General features: G+C 41.8%; 1 protein-coding gene across 1 annotated transcript in view; it reads right to left on the bottom strand.

The window, feature by feature from the left end:
• Positions 1-14,766, bottom strand: part of DOCK2 (dedicator of cytokinesis 2) — a 514,326-nt gene that overhangs the window by 444,525 nt on the left and 55,035 nt on the right. The window contains exons 15-19 of the mRNA XM_025212572.1: positions 12,561-12,659; positions 10,967-11,039; positions 10,775-10,878; positions 3,357-3,540; positions 3,158-3,255 (exon numbers count right to left, since the gene is read on the bottom strand). Coding sequence (XP_025068357.1) covers positions 3,158-3,255; positions 3,357-3,540; positions 10,775-10,878; positions 10,967-11,039; positions 12,561-12,659 — 558 coding nt within the window. The remainder of the gene's footprint in view (positions 1-3,157; positions 3,256-3,356; positions 3,541-10,774; positions 10,879-10,966; positions 11,040-12,560; positions 12,660-14,766) is intronic.

The following is a 14,766-nucleotide window of genomic DNA, read 5'->3' as shown; positions in this document are numbered from 1 at the left end:
GGGGGGGGTGTACTGGACACGTTGAAGGGTAGGGCTAGGATGCAGAGTGACCTATTGGAGGACTGGGCTAAAAGAAATCTCATGAGGTTCAACAAGGACAAGTGTAAAGTCCTGCACTTAGGACAGAACAGTCCTATGTACCAGTACAGGCTGAGGGCTGGCTGGCTAGGCAACAGCTCTGCAGAAAAGGGCCTGAGGGTTACTGTGGACAATAAGCTGAATATGAGCCAGCAGTGTGCCCTTGCTGCTAAGAAGGCTAACAACATACTGGGCTGCACTGGTAAGTGTTTTACCAGTAGGTCAAGGGAAGTGATTATTTTCCTCTATTCAGCATGGGTGAGGCCACATCTGGAGTTCTGTGTTCAGTTTTAGTCCCCTCACTACAGAAAGGATGTGGAAAAATTGGAGAGAGTCCAGTGGAGAGCAAGAAAAATGGTGAGGGGGCTGGGGGACATGACTTGTGAGGAAAGACTAAGGGAACTGGGCTTATTTGGGCTAGAGAAGAGAAAGCGTCTGCGGAGTGTGTGTGTGCGTGTGGGTTAATAGCAGCCTTCAACTACCGGAAGGAGGGTTCGAAAGAGGATGGAACTAGGCTGCTCTCAGTGGTGGCAAATGACACAACAAGGAGCAATAGTTTCAAGTTGCAGCAAGGGAAGTTTAGGTTAGATATTAGGAAGAATTTCCTCACTAGGAGGGTAGTAAAGCACTGGAACAGGTAAACCAGAGAGGTGGTAGAAGCTCCATCTTTGGATGTTTTCAAAATCCAGCTAGACAAAGCCTTGGCTGGGATGATCTAGGTGGGGATGGTCATGCTTTGAGCAGGGGGGTGGACTAGATGACCTCCTGAGGTCCCTTCCAACCTTAACTTTCTATGAAATCCTTCAATTCATCCTCATGCACAATAATTTCACTTTCTACAACTACAACTTTCTACCCATAGGTGTCCCCATGGAGGAGGAAGACAGCTCCTCAATATACTAACTTCTTCATAAGCCATCTGAAGGAAAAAACTTCTGGAAAATTGATCAAACTTGCACTGTCTCTGTATTACACAGATGATATTTGGATGCTTATCTTGCTGGGATCCTTTGACCGTAGCTGACTTCCTGCCCCTTGGGCAGGGGGCTGGACCCGATGCTCTTATGACATCCCTTTCAGCCATAATGCCTATGAAATCTATGATATTTTAATCATTCTGAACACCTGGACTTGCTTACGGACTTCTACCACAGGTATAAAAACCCCTTGATCAAACCTTATCTGCAATACTCCTACACCAACATAAACTTCCTAGATATCACAACCGACATCCAGGGTGACATCCCACAAACCACCACATGCAAAAAACCCATAGACCTCCATATTTATGTCCAAAAAAAACAGCAGTCACCTCAAGCATGCCAAAAAGCTGTCTACAGCCAGGCCCTGAGATACTACGGCATCTGCTCTGAGGATATGATGCCCACATTGCCAGGCTAAAATCTGCCTTTATACAACAAAGACACTCCAGTAGAGGAATAGACCATATATTTGAAAGAGCCACCCAAATACCTGTAGTAACCTTTTTCAATACAAAAAGAAACCCTCCACAACCACACACTCCTGGTTGTCACCTGCCATCACACACTAGAACTAAGAAGAATCAAACAGCCACGGCCTATGCCCAGTAAAGATCAGACCTTGAGAAAAATATTCCCAGCCCCTCTACTCCTGGCTTTCAAAGAACCCACATCTTTGCCCATCTCTTTATCAAAAGCAATGTTCCCACTGTCCAAAAGATGAAGGACACAGCCTTGCTTAGCAAGAAATGTTTAACCTGTCAACACTTCTCCACTGCTACTACAATCAACACCCCCACAACAAACCCATCAGAATGCATGATTCCCACACGTGTCTGTCTCCAAATGCGACATATGTTTCAATGCACCAAATGCCCTTATGGCAACTATGTGGATCAAAATAAACAGCAATTACACACTAGAATAAACTTTAACAGAAAAAAATAAAGGCACACACCCCCACACTGCCCCTTAGGAGCATATTTGTTACGGAACAACACTCCCTTGTTGGTCGCACTATCTTCATGCTCAAGGGAAATCTATCTAACACCTTTAGAAGGTGAAATTAGAAACAAAAATTCATAAGCTGGCTGGACACCAAGAACCAAAGGCTTAACACTGATATTGGTTTTATGGTGCCTTACAACCTATCGGATTCCTGCATTCTTTCCACCCATGAAAGGTGAGAATGAGCCTCCTTTTTGACAGGCCTTGATTTCCCAGCAATAAGTTTCTTTTCTTCTGCTAGCTATTTATCTGTACACCCATGGGAAATTCTCTCCCTTACCTTTTCCAACTATTTTTTATTCTGCTGTGCTGGCTTTTACTGTTCAGACCTGATAAAGAATATTCTGTATTCAAAAGCTTGTCTAACCCTAGCCCAACTATACAGTTGGTCCAATAACAGATGTCACCCTAAGAAATTATTGCCTCTCAAGAAAAAGAGATCTTTTTAGTGATCAGAGAAAATTCTCTTGAATCCAATAAAAAAACAACATGTAGCTGACTGGAGCATATATATGTAAGTATGCATTTGAAAAAAAACATAAAAAAGCTAAGATATTAGAATGAGAAGTGAAGATGAAGGATTAATTAAGAGGAGGGGAGAAACATTAATATGACAGGTAGCTGGAGTGAAGTTGTAGTTATAACGGCTCAAGAAATATGCAACTTTTTGTGAATTCATTTTTCCTCAGATTGCCACAGACCTCTGACCAGATAATAGCTACAGAATAACACCTGCTGCACATACCAAAGCAGCAGCTTCCCTGCCTGTTTACAAGCTGTGCAAACGTATGTCCATACACTGCGAGCTCCCAGCCTCAGGGGATGGATATGGCTCTCCCTCAGCTAGGAGATCCAATCAGTTGACAGGGCTCCCAGCCACAGGAGTCCCTGGCCATGTGTTCAATTAGTGGCATGATAGAAAGCTGCAACAAAAGTTGTATTTTGTGAAATAACTTTGTAGTTTATTTGCCTTTTTATCACTATTAATTGATTGTCTGGGTGACTGTTCCTAGATTCATAGATACTAGGGTCAGATCTATAAATCTATAGGAAAAAAATAGCAACTATATATGAAAAAGTAAGATATGTACCTTCACAACTTCCTCTCCATCCACAATCTTCAGTTTTTCTAAGTTGTCCTCTAAGTGCTCTGGTTTCATGCGCCACTTCAAAAGACCCAGTAAACCCACTGAAATAAAAGAAAAGGTCCACTCTTGTTAAAAAAAATGATATTTTTCAATAATGTAATAATCCTTTTCGAAAGCTTCAGTGTAATTTAGAAATACATACCATTTTGAGTTACTTTTGTTGAACAAACAAGTGTTGAAATCAAAAAGGTATCTCGTGTGTTTACCGAGAGCCCTCCTACAATGCTAGAACTCCGGCTTAAGGTAGTTCCTTTATTCTCGATTTGTTGACGAGTTGAAGGTAAACTCAAATAAGTACTGGCATCTTCCATTTTCTTACTATCACCCTGAAAGTAATATATTAGTTATTATGTGTTCTTTGTTTTGAAGTACTCCATATACTTTACAATATGTGGAAAACAGATGAAGAATATTCTTCTAGACTATAAAGCTTACGATTTCAGGATAAGGTAGGAGAAAAATGGGTAAAAAGTAAGACAATGCTGTTCAGCTTGATTTACTGTGGCCTCTGCACACCAAAAGCAAAACTGTTTAGTTGTACTGTTATTGTATGTTTGTGTGCATGCACTTGTGTGTGTGCATACTCAACAGCACAGGAGAGTTAAATGAGAGTTGGGAAAATGAGGAGGAGATGTTGAAGAAATGTGGAAGTTGGCAAAAATATCTGAAAATGTGGAAGTGGGCAATAATGGCTGGTACTATTCGAGTGGAATAAAGAGATGATGTAAGGATATAAAGAAAAAAGGACAATTTGAGAATGACACCCAAGTTATAGAAGACATGGTGTTGCTGACCTGGTTACACCAAGTTTAACTCGATAGCTCTGTGACACATCCAAACACACTTCCAGAATGCTCTCACACTTCCAGGGGTACTTTTTAGTTCCAAACCCTTCTCTGCCATCTGCTGCTTGACCACTGAGAAGAGGATGAGATGCCCCAACGGTTACTTCCCTGACCTGTGGCACCTCAGCTATGCCTGTTTACCAGTGCCTTGCCAGCTTTTAGGATAAAAAATTCTGCCAGCTACAAGAAACATACCCTTGTCAGGTCATGTGCTCATAAAAAGACATACCCTTCCTTCCTTGGCCTGTGTGGTCAAATGCTCTGAGATCACAGTTATCACTGACGATAATAAGCGAGTTAAAAAGGTAATAAAAGCTTTATTATAAAAACAAGAATCAGCATAAGAAATCAGTAACCACAGGTTGAGATACAAAGATTATGAATAAACAAGTAAATGAAAAGATCAGAGCAATAACATGGTCTTACTCTGCATCTTCAATCTGAGAAGGCAGCTTCTATTCAGCTCAGCAGATTAGAAAGAAATCCCTACCTCTGACCTTACATCAGGGTCTACTGCAATTTCTTCTGCCAGCTTGCTTTACTCAGGCTGCTGACTGAGGAACTTCAGGGTTTCCCTAAACCCAGGAAAGCCAAAAACCAAACCCTGCACACAGGGCAGGGCTTAAGGCTAAGTACAGACAGGCAAAAAGCTGGAGGCTTTAGTAGACTTAGAAACTGTGTAGATTGAACCAATATGCAAGTGAACAGATGCATTCACTTTTGATTCCAGAAATGCAGCCATGGGCCTGCAGTGGCCCAGACCAGAAGCCAGGGGGCACAAGAACAGTCCTCCCTGCTTATCTGGAGCAGACAGCATCATGGGCCAAGGCTAGCCTACTCCTTTTGGGAGGTGGGGGTTGCCATCTTAGAACCAGAAAAAAAACAAATCATACATTAAAAGTCAAACACCTATTATAATATATTTTAATTTTATTTCAAAAATATTTTGTTATGATTTGTGCTTGTGTAGTGTATATGGAGGGTATTGTATAATAACTCAAAAATAAATTCCTAATCTTGTTTATTGTGGGGAAAGGGTGTGTGTGTGTGTGTGTGTGTGTGTGGCTGGGGGAGCACAGGGTATATTAGGGGGTTGTGCACATGTGGGGAGTTGCGGGGGCAGATGAGGGAAGGTCGGGGTATGGGAACCACCCACACTCCCCCCTGCCCCAATGGCACAGCAGCAGCAAGCAGGGTTGCTCAAGGTGCTCGTGTCTAGCAGGGTGCAACTCTGGCCAATGCTGCACCTCACAGCAAGGGGTGCAGCCTCTGCCAGGCAATCTCTATCACCAGCTCCCTGCACTCGTCAGGCACAAGAGGGAAGCCCCAGGTGCTGAAGCCAGCTGCTTTCCCCCCAGGAAGTTGCCTGGTGCTTCCCTCCCATGCTGCGCAGCCCCAGCAGGGAAGGTAGCCAGCTTCAGAGTGTGGGGCTTCCCTTTCATGCCGCATAAGTACAGGGGTTGTGCATGTGCAGCAGGGAGTGCTGGCGATACAGAAGGGCTGGTGGAGGCTGTGCCCCTTGCTGCAATGTGCAGTACTGGCTGGAACCATGCCCTGCCAGGCACCTGCATCAGGCCCAAGTGCCCCCGCCTGCTGCTACTGCCACTGCCTGCTGGGACTGTGCAGCAGAGGAGGGGAGTGTGGGGGGTCCCACACCCCCACCCTCCCTCACACCTACATGCTTCCCACCTGAGCTCCACACTACTGCCACCCCCCTGGGAATGGGCTCTGCACTGCAGCTAGCCCCCTCCATGCTCCCACCTAGCTGAAACTCCACTGCTGCCACTTCCTTACCTGTTGCCCAGAATGATCTGGAGGCAGGAGAGCGGATCAGGTCCCTGGAGGCTGCAGCAGCCCTGCCCAGAAGCTGTGTGATGGCGAGGCCGGGCCCTTCTGCCCATGAGGATGGAAGCAAAGTGCAATAGGGTATATTTGGGGGGCTGTGTACACATGGGCAACTCACTCCCACCGTCATGGGCAGAATGGCTGGATAGGGCACAATCTGTTGGTGGGCACCATGGGCCAAATGAAAGTGCATGGCAGGCCATATTTTGTCCAGCCCTAGTCTGAATAGATAGGTGTTATTCTTACAGCCCCTTCTTTTAAAAATATAAAACCACCATTATCTGGTAGGACCAAGGTCACATGCATCAGAACACATCCACAAGGAAGATGAGTAAACAAACTCCTGTCAAATGCTAATTTTTAGCAATTAACTATTCTTCAGCCATTTAGGCTTTGAGCCTCTTCTAGGTGCCAAAGAAGCTCACTGGAAAATAAATATGGTATTGCACAATCCTGGCCCTATTATAGCATATAAGAAATACATTTTATATTACAGTTCATGCAGACATAATAACAATAAAGCTAAATACAGCTTGGTGCTTCATAGAGATAGTACATGTCATACCAATAAAACAAACTCAAGAAAACATGTCTGACACCCCATGAATCTCCCCTTCTCCTCACCCCAGGACTACAGTGGAGTTTGGGATAAGCTGTACAACCTAAAAAATATAATCAGAAAGAGACTGAGACTTTTCATTGGAAGAATAGACAGGGTTAGAATAGACAAGTTAGTCACCAACAAAGGAATAGTTTGATTTTTGACTGTGGATGCAATTGACTATAGGTATGTGGTAAGGGAAAAGAGTGGGAAGGTTATTCCTTTCATTTTGAAGATATTCCAGAACGTTATTTTTAAGGTGCTGACAGAGGTGTAGTTCCCCACTGTAACTCACGTCACTTCACAGAAAGCACCATGAGTTACAGCGACCCCCTTTCCCCAAGTCGTTCCCTCTTCCTCTGCTCCAACAGACCTTTGCTGTTGGCTCAGGGGAGTGAGAGATTGAGCTCCACTTTGAAGCTGATCCAGAAGGAACTGTGTGTTTGCAGCCTCTCTCCCTAGCCCACTCCACCCATCTCCCCTCCCAGCTCCAGTGCGGTCTGCATGGTGGGATAAGGAGAAGGGAGAGGATGGAGCTCTGGGCTGGGGTTTGCCCGGTCTGTGCTAGAGGAAGAGCAGGTGGACCAGAGCCTTGATCAGACAAAAGTTAACGAAAGTGCTCTGCTTTAGAGCACCTTCATCTCAACCTTCACAAGGCCTAATTTGTTGCGTGATCAGGCACTTTTAAAGAGCTCTACATCCATACATTTCTGTCAGGGCATAGCTGTAACCAGCTTTTAACAGTCGAATCATGAGACAAATGTCACTTGTCAGTGTCCTCAGAATACAGCAATTGCATGTTTGAGCTTTTGCCAGAGTCTGTCAATAGAAAAATAAAATTACATTGCAATTTGCCTTTAGATAAAGTAAATCTAAAATATTCTATAAAATCATATTAGGAAGTTTCTTCACTAAATTTGTGTACTGTAGCATTAGCTAGCAAGGTAAGATGTTGTAAGAGATCATTTGTAATAAAACCCCACTTAAATTAGGACAAGTCAGAGATGGGGAATTATGGAAAACTATCATAAATTGACAATTAATTCTGGATCTTAATACATGTACCAACATAGCCAAAGACCTCTAGTGAAAGAAGACTACTGCAATAAATCATTTAAGCCTGACCAAGCTGTGGGGTCAAACAATTCAAGACTTCTTACATAGTTCAAGATGGTGGGGGAAGAAAAGATTTTTTAAAAATCCTATATTACAGGTCTTGGCAGGACAAATTTTTATTGCAAAATTAGTACAATGTTCATTTTCCTTGGAAAGAGTGAGGAGGGGGAACAGCAACAACTTCAGTTACAACATGTACCAATATTTTCATAGATTCATAAACTGTAAGGGGCTGGAAGGGACCTCTCAAGATCATTGGGTCCAGCCCCCCTGCACTAGGTAGGAAAGACAACTGGGGTCAGGTGACCCCAGCAAAGTGACCATCCACTTTCCTCTTGAAGATTTTCAGGGTAGGTGATTGCACCATCTCTGGAAGGAATTTATTCCACAGTCTAGACATCCTAATTGTGAAGAAGTTTTTCCATTTTTTGCACCTAAATTGCATGCCATTTAAGGGATTCAGATTCATGCCTGACCACAGGGACAGAGTAAAAAGAGCAATCAGGATATACTAATAAATGTAGATAGTTCAAGATTTCTGAAGATCGGAGACTTTAGGCTTTGAGCATTCATTGTACCTTCAAAAAAATGTTGGCCTATGAAAATCAAGCCAAGTCCAACCCTTAGACACTAGCAAGGATATAATGCAGGCCCATGAAATTTCATCGAATCTGATTTTCTAGTGAACTTGGTTTCAAGAGACTTTCTATTATTTCATGAAGTTCTCAGATTCTCACATCCCATGAAGAGGGATCCTTTTACTAGTGTCAAGTTCTAGAAAGCAGCTTGTATTTAAATTTAGTTGAAATTCTCATTCAAAAGCATTGAGCCATCCTATACTGCAATTGCAGAACATAAGCTGCACCAAAGCAAACAAGGGGAAAAACCACAAGAAAAAGTATCATAGAGAGATGCCAATGGACAAAAAGTGACAGATTTTGAAGCTACAACCTAGACACTGGCTAGAAAATGATATTTAGAGGTTTGCTTTTGGGAACTGGCTTGTAGGTAAAGCAGATGTGTTAGAGCAATGGTCCAAGGGAATGGCAAGGGTAAACTGGTATCAAAAAGCCTATTTGTGACAAAAAGTTTCATTCAAAGCCCACTGTGTCTGAAGCCAACAGACATACAGGCTGGGAAATTGAAGACATGTACCACACTGTTCCATAACATGCACAGTGTACCCCAACAAAGATAAGGGACTCTGCAACATTGGTGCCAGGTCACAGTTCCAAACTACAAAGCCTTTTCTGGCTTTGGTGAACAGACCAAATTAGGAGGACTGTTAAATAACCAAATTAAGATATGTGTGCATGTGATGGGTTTGTGAAACAAAGGAATATGCTGACAGGACAGAACTTGGATAGTATGATGACCACAGGGAGATCAATCAATGATGCCAAGGAATGAAGAGTCATCAGACGGGAGAAAGAATACAAAAACGAGGGATTTCAGAGTAGCAAAGGATCCGCAAGAGGAAAACCCAAGGTCACCATGAACAGAGGGTGCACCACCAGCCCATCTCACTTGCCCCACAGAGGAAGGATCCTCAGCTGCTGACATCTGATATTCAAGAGAGAACTTCACAGTGAAGTTTGCGTACTGGCCAAACGTACCTTTCCTCTGTAACAGCTCTAAGAGTGGTAGATATAGAATTGTTTGCATTATTCTTATCTGCTATCACTGTGTCAGTGATAGATATGTGAGATAAAAATTGCCTATTATCAAATGGAGAAGTTATGTTTGGTCTGATGGTTTGGGTACGCTTGGAACAAGGTATCTGGGTCATAAATCCAGTGCCAACAGACATGTGCTGCCAACTTTCATGATTTTATGAGTCTTACAATATTGTTTCATGCAATTACATGACTAAGTGTATTTTTAAACAATGCTTTCTAGACTGCTAGACTGTGGGGGGAAAACTTCAAAATATGATCCAATGTTGTAAAAGATACATTTAAAGGCACCAAGAATAAAAAACAAAAAAATACCCCCATGACCTTAAATGCATTTAAAATCTTAAAGACTCATGATTTTTAAGGGCACTCATTTCTCAGGGGCTAAGTAATGAATTTCTAATTCATCAGGTTGTCAATGCTGTATTTAAATTCCAGAATCAGCAAGCATGTCAGAAATCATCCATCTACCTTCTATCACAGATAAAATGTGACAATTGGATTTAGCATTTCTTAAATATATGCTTTTGCTGCACCAGAAATTATGGTTTTGATTCAGGAATCACTTAATAATATTTTATGCTCTGCATTATGCAGGCAGTCAAAACAAATAATTATCCCTTCTGGGCAACATATTTATCAATTTTAATAACAACTAAAGTTAGACTAATATCTAAAATTCCATTATTCTTCATTGGAATTATACATAATTTAATATGGTTGTGTTCAGCCCTGGGTGTTAACTTTGTATGAAAATTACAGCAAACTAACATATTGACCAGAATATGGGCAGAACTAGCTAAAGTAAATGCTTGAGAAAATTCACAGGAAATGGATGACAAATTCCTAATCATCAGCATTGTGTATAGTTAACCCAAATTCAAGAATATCATTAATTCAACTGGGGAACAAAAAAGTCAGTTTCATTATTTGTGTCCAATAAAAACTGATCAATACTGTCAAGATGCCCAGTATCATATGCCAGCAAGAAATACATCACGCATGACACAGGCCAAGGATAAATTGCTGAAATTATCCAACAACTAATCCCAAGTAACTAAGATAAACACAAGTCTTTTACAGTCTTATTCACATGAGGGTGAGGAGGGATGAAGAGAAACTAAATTTTAATGATCCTCTCCCTCCCCTCCCACAATCACAATGACAGTTTAAGTCTGTTTACTGAACTATTTCAATTTTCTCATGACAACAGAAGCTGAAAGCAGTGGGAAGAATCACCAGCCTATGATGATCTAAATTGATTCCCGCCTACTGATAACATGTGTAGTGCTACTGACTGGCCCTAAAGAAAGCTAATATCACGTTGCTCTTGCTCAGAGACAGTGATGTACATCTTTTATGGGTGGTAGAAAGAAAAGAATAACAAAATGTGGGATTTCATGGAAAACAATCCAGTGAAGAAAGTATTCATGAGCAAATTAGAATTCTTCTGATATAAAAGCTCTCTTTACTATACCTTCAGGACTACCAAATCATGGGAGCCATCTTGCAGAGTTGTACCATCTTCCTTCATTAGCTTGACATAGGCCATTGCAAAATTCTTTTCACCTTTATCTTTAGCTGTAAAGTACACAATGATGTGTTTAATATATGATATATATCAAGCTAAGCTTATCTGGTGACAAAGGGAAAAAAAAGTCATACTTACACTCTTGAGATGACCTGTGTCTGAACATGAAGCGCAGATGTACTCTTTGCATATCTTCAATGGGAATTGCCACCTTGTATAAATCAGATCATAGTATAGTAAATAAAAATATATTTTAAAAAACCAGTGTTGCCTATAATGCATGTCCTCATCTCTGCATGAAGATACAGCATTATTTTAATTGCTGAGCATATTAAAGATACTCTCTGCAATTACTCCTACATGCATACACAAGTCAAACAAAGCTGGGTCTAGGTCTGGCCACACTAAAAGACAACATGCAATGTCTATATAATCATATGCTGCTAGTTCCTCAAATTAAAGCAACAGTCAAGTGTAGCAGAACATAAGAACTGTTACAGCCATCAGTTACAGTACTGGTAGATGTTCATGTGCTAAAAATAAATGTACTATACTCTGTTATTATTACCTTTAAACATTAATCAATCATTGTAAAATCCCCTCTAAAGGTAATTATACCCATTTTAGAAATGGATAAACTGAGACAGGGAGAAAAAAGTTTCCTTGGGACTGCAAAGCAAGTGTCAATCATGAATAGAACATAAAGGAGTCAAGACCATATCTTATTCACACTTTGCATTATAATTTCTAAAAAAGTTGTATGAAATCTCCAAGTATGAAATCAAATATTAGCAGCACTCCACATTTTTTTTTATAATCAAGCATGTCACAAATATTTAAAGTTGTATCATGTTGATATCATCCTTTTTATTCCTCTACTAACAACCCCAGTGGGTTCTTTTATCAAACCTTACCAACTGCATAAGAGTATTCAGCCCTATATAAAAGCATCTTAGAATCCCAGCCTTCAAATAATGACTATTGTTAATTGCTCAGAATACAAAAATCTGGTCAAAAGTTACTGCCAAAATTTAGAACTACAACAATATGACTCAAAATACCAGACTGCCTTCAAGGCACATATACAATTGATCATGTCCAAGTTACCTTTCTACCCTTTCTCTGCCCATTACATTCATAATTTAATTGCAGCCTAGTTAAATACAGATGGGCTATATTACATGAGTAATCTTCAATAATGCTGTCACAAAAAGCATTTTTACTGGAAAGCTCGTCATGCAACCTTGAGCTGTATTTTGTAATTACCACTTTCAGAAACTTCCATTAGATATTAAACACAAATTGCACAGTTGCCTTTCATTTCATCCCTGACAAAAGCAATTCAAGACAATAAAAAATAATAAAAGTTTATGGGAGATTTCTGTTGTTTCTAATCATGCAAGCTCCCTCACTTCCACTGTTTTAAAACAGTACAATGTAATATTTCGTTTTCAATGAGGCATGTTAAGAACATAAGGTAAACTAAAATGATTGCATTTGTTTTGCTACAAGAAATTCCAACATAATTTTTAGGCCAAAACTTTAAGCATCACTAATCACATATCCCTAACCAATAGCTGATATATGACTGATGGTACATGCATTTATTTGTATTCAAGACCCAAAGCTATTTGTTACCAAAAATGTGATCTACACTGCAATACCTTCCTTCTAAACAAGATAGGAACTGACAATTGAAACAGAAAATGTCAGTGAAATATGCTTGCCATACCTTTAGTGTTTCCATCCAGCGTGGCTGTTTGACCTGATAGTAGAGAACTGATCTGTATTCACTCACAGCTTTGTCCCCTGCTCCCAAACAAATTGCATTCTAACAAAAAAAAGGGGGGAAAATAAAAAAGATCACAGCTTATCTTGGTTTTTCATTATTTGCAGAAATTTCTGCAACAGGAGTAAAAAAGCAGAACTCTCCTATATAAGAACAGTTTAATTGATACATATAATTTTTAAAATAATATATTTGCAAAACTGACACAAGCAACCAGAAGCAGCAACTGCTGTGACACCAACATTATTGTTACTAACATTCTAAAAATCTTCAAAAAAGACATATCACCAACATTTTTTTCTTTTTTTTTTACCCATATGTGGCCATCTGTAATACAGTCAATCTAAGGTCTAGCTAGGGTGACCACCCATCCCTAACTGGGTGGGACAGTCCTAGAATGGGAACATCAAGTCCCAGTCCCGGGCTGCATGAGTCCGGGACAACATTTGAGCCAGATTCACAGTATCATGCAGGGATCAGGAAATGGCAGGTTCCCCCTTCCAGGCTGGTAGCATTTCAGATGGGCTGCAAGGGGCTGCTAGGAACAGGACGCAGGGGGCACCACGTGCATGTGCGCACCTGAACACATGCACATGGCCAGGAATACAGCCAGGCAGCATGAAGAGCAGCTCACTGAAGATAAGTCTATGGAGGGGAGGGAACAAAAGGTGGAAATGGGGGAGTATCAAGAACCCCATGGTGAGGGAGGGAATGGGGCAGTGGCATGGGCTGAGGGGCACTGCCCAGCCAGGGTGGTGCATGGGGCCCAGAGCCAGGGTGGGGAGCGGAATGGAGTATCCAGGGGGTGCAGCTGTTCACTGCTATGCGCATTCCCTGGCGTGAAGGGGGGGAAATGAGGGGCACATGCCCCCCCAGATTTGTATGAACTGGGTGCAGATGTGGACTACCTGCTGTAGGCTCTGGGCTCCCTGTCCCACTGCCCTCCCCTGGGAGTCCCATCCTGGCAACACACCCTGTGCCCACCTGACAGCAGTGGAGGCAATGGTATTATGAAGTTGTGCCCCCTACTGATGCTGGGTGGGCAGGATCACGCAGCCAGTATGGGGCTCCTGAAGGAAAGGCAACAGGGCATGGAGCCCTGAGCCTGAATCCGCCCCTGCTCCACTTGGCTCTGCCCTGGCCATGCTGCCAGTGGGGGGAAGGGAGGGGGAGAGGCAGGCATGTGTCCCGCCTTTCCATTTTGAAAAGGTGGTCACTCTACATCCAGCAGAGTCACTTATCACTTATTACTCAGTTCCACCTGAAATCTGGGAGATGTAAAAATGCCTCAGTAGAAATAATGTATAGCGCTATTTTATATTCTGCTGCAAGGACACTTTTTAAAAGGAAACATTAATAATGAGAACATAAACTGTGGATGAGACTAGAACAGGCGTACCCAAACAGTAGAGACAATATCTGCATGGCCTTGAAGCAAAGGCCTTTCTCCTGCCCAAGCCTTCTAATAGCAGGAGATATTATTGTCTTTAATAGTCAGTGATCCAGCAACTAGCACCATATGGGAGCTGTGTGTGGTAGGAGGGCAATAAGAGTGTTTGTTTGTATATTCAATTTTACCTTGAAAAAGTCAGAGGAGTAATTGCATCTGTGCAGCTGCACAAAAATTCTACAAGATCAAGCCAAGCAAAAATGCAAGATCCTACACTTTCCTGGTATTTCACAGATTTCTTTTCAAAGAAAGTGGCAGCCTCCAAAAGAAATGTCTGGACATGGTTCCTGCAGATTAATTTTGAAGAAGTTATAGGGGAAGTCAACAACCACAGAAAAAGCGAGAATTCCAATCTCTCAAGCTCCTTGCCCTAGCTTTTAGAAAAAAATTAATCTAGTCCCTCCGTAAATGTGAGGTTTAGGTCTAATTAGGATCATCTGTGCCTAGTGACTTCAGCTCAGCCCACCTGAGACTCCAATATCCCTACTGAGATTTAATTCAGTGAGTCCCAATCCACTCTTCAGCTCCGAAACAGCTTCAATATAGGGGGTTCATATTTGCAGGAAGGTTCTGCCCAAGCAACATATCCATGCACATTGTACTTAAGAACTTATTAATTTGGCAAGCTCCACTTCTCAATAGCTGTGTGCAGTAGCATAGCAATGGGGTGGGAGGGAGGGGGCCATGGCCCCCGGGGCC

Source organism: Alligator sinensis, unplaced genomic scaffold (assembly GCF_000455745.1).
Source record: "Alligator sinensis unplaced genomic scaffold, ASM45574v1 scaffold606_1, whole genome shotgun sequence".
In the NCBI taxonomy this organism is placed as follows: domain Eukaryota; kingdom Metazoa; phylum Chordata; order Crocodylia; family Alligatoridae; genus Alligator; species Alligator sinensis.
The sequence above is the reverse complement of the archived record's forward strand: the minus strand, read 5'-3'. Positions and strand labels throughout refer to the sequence as shown.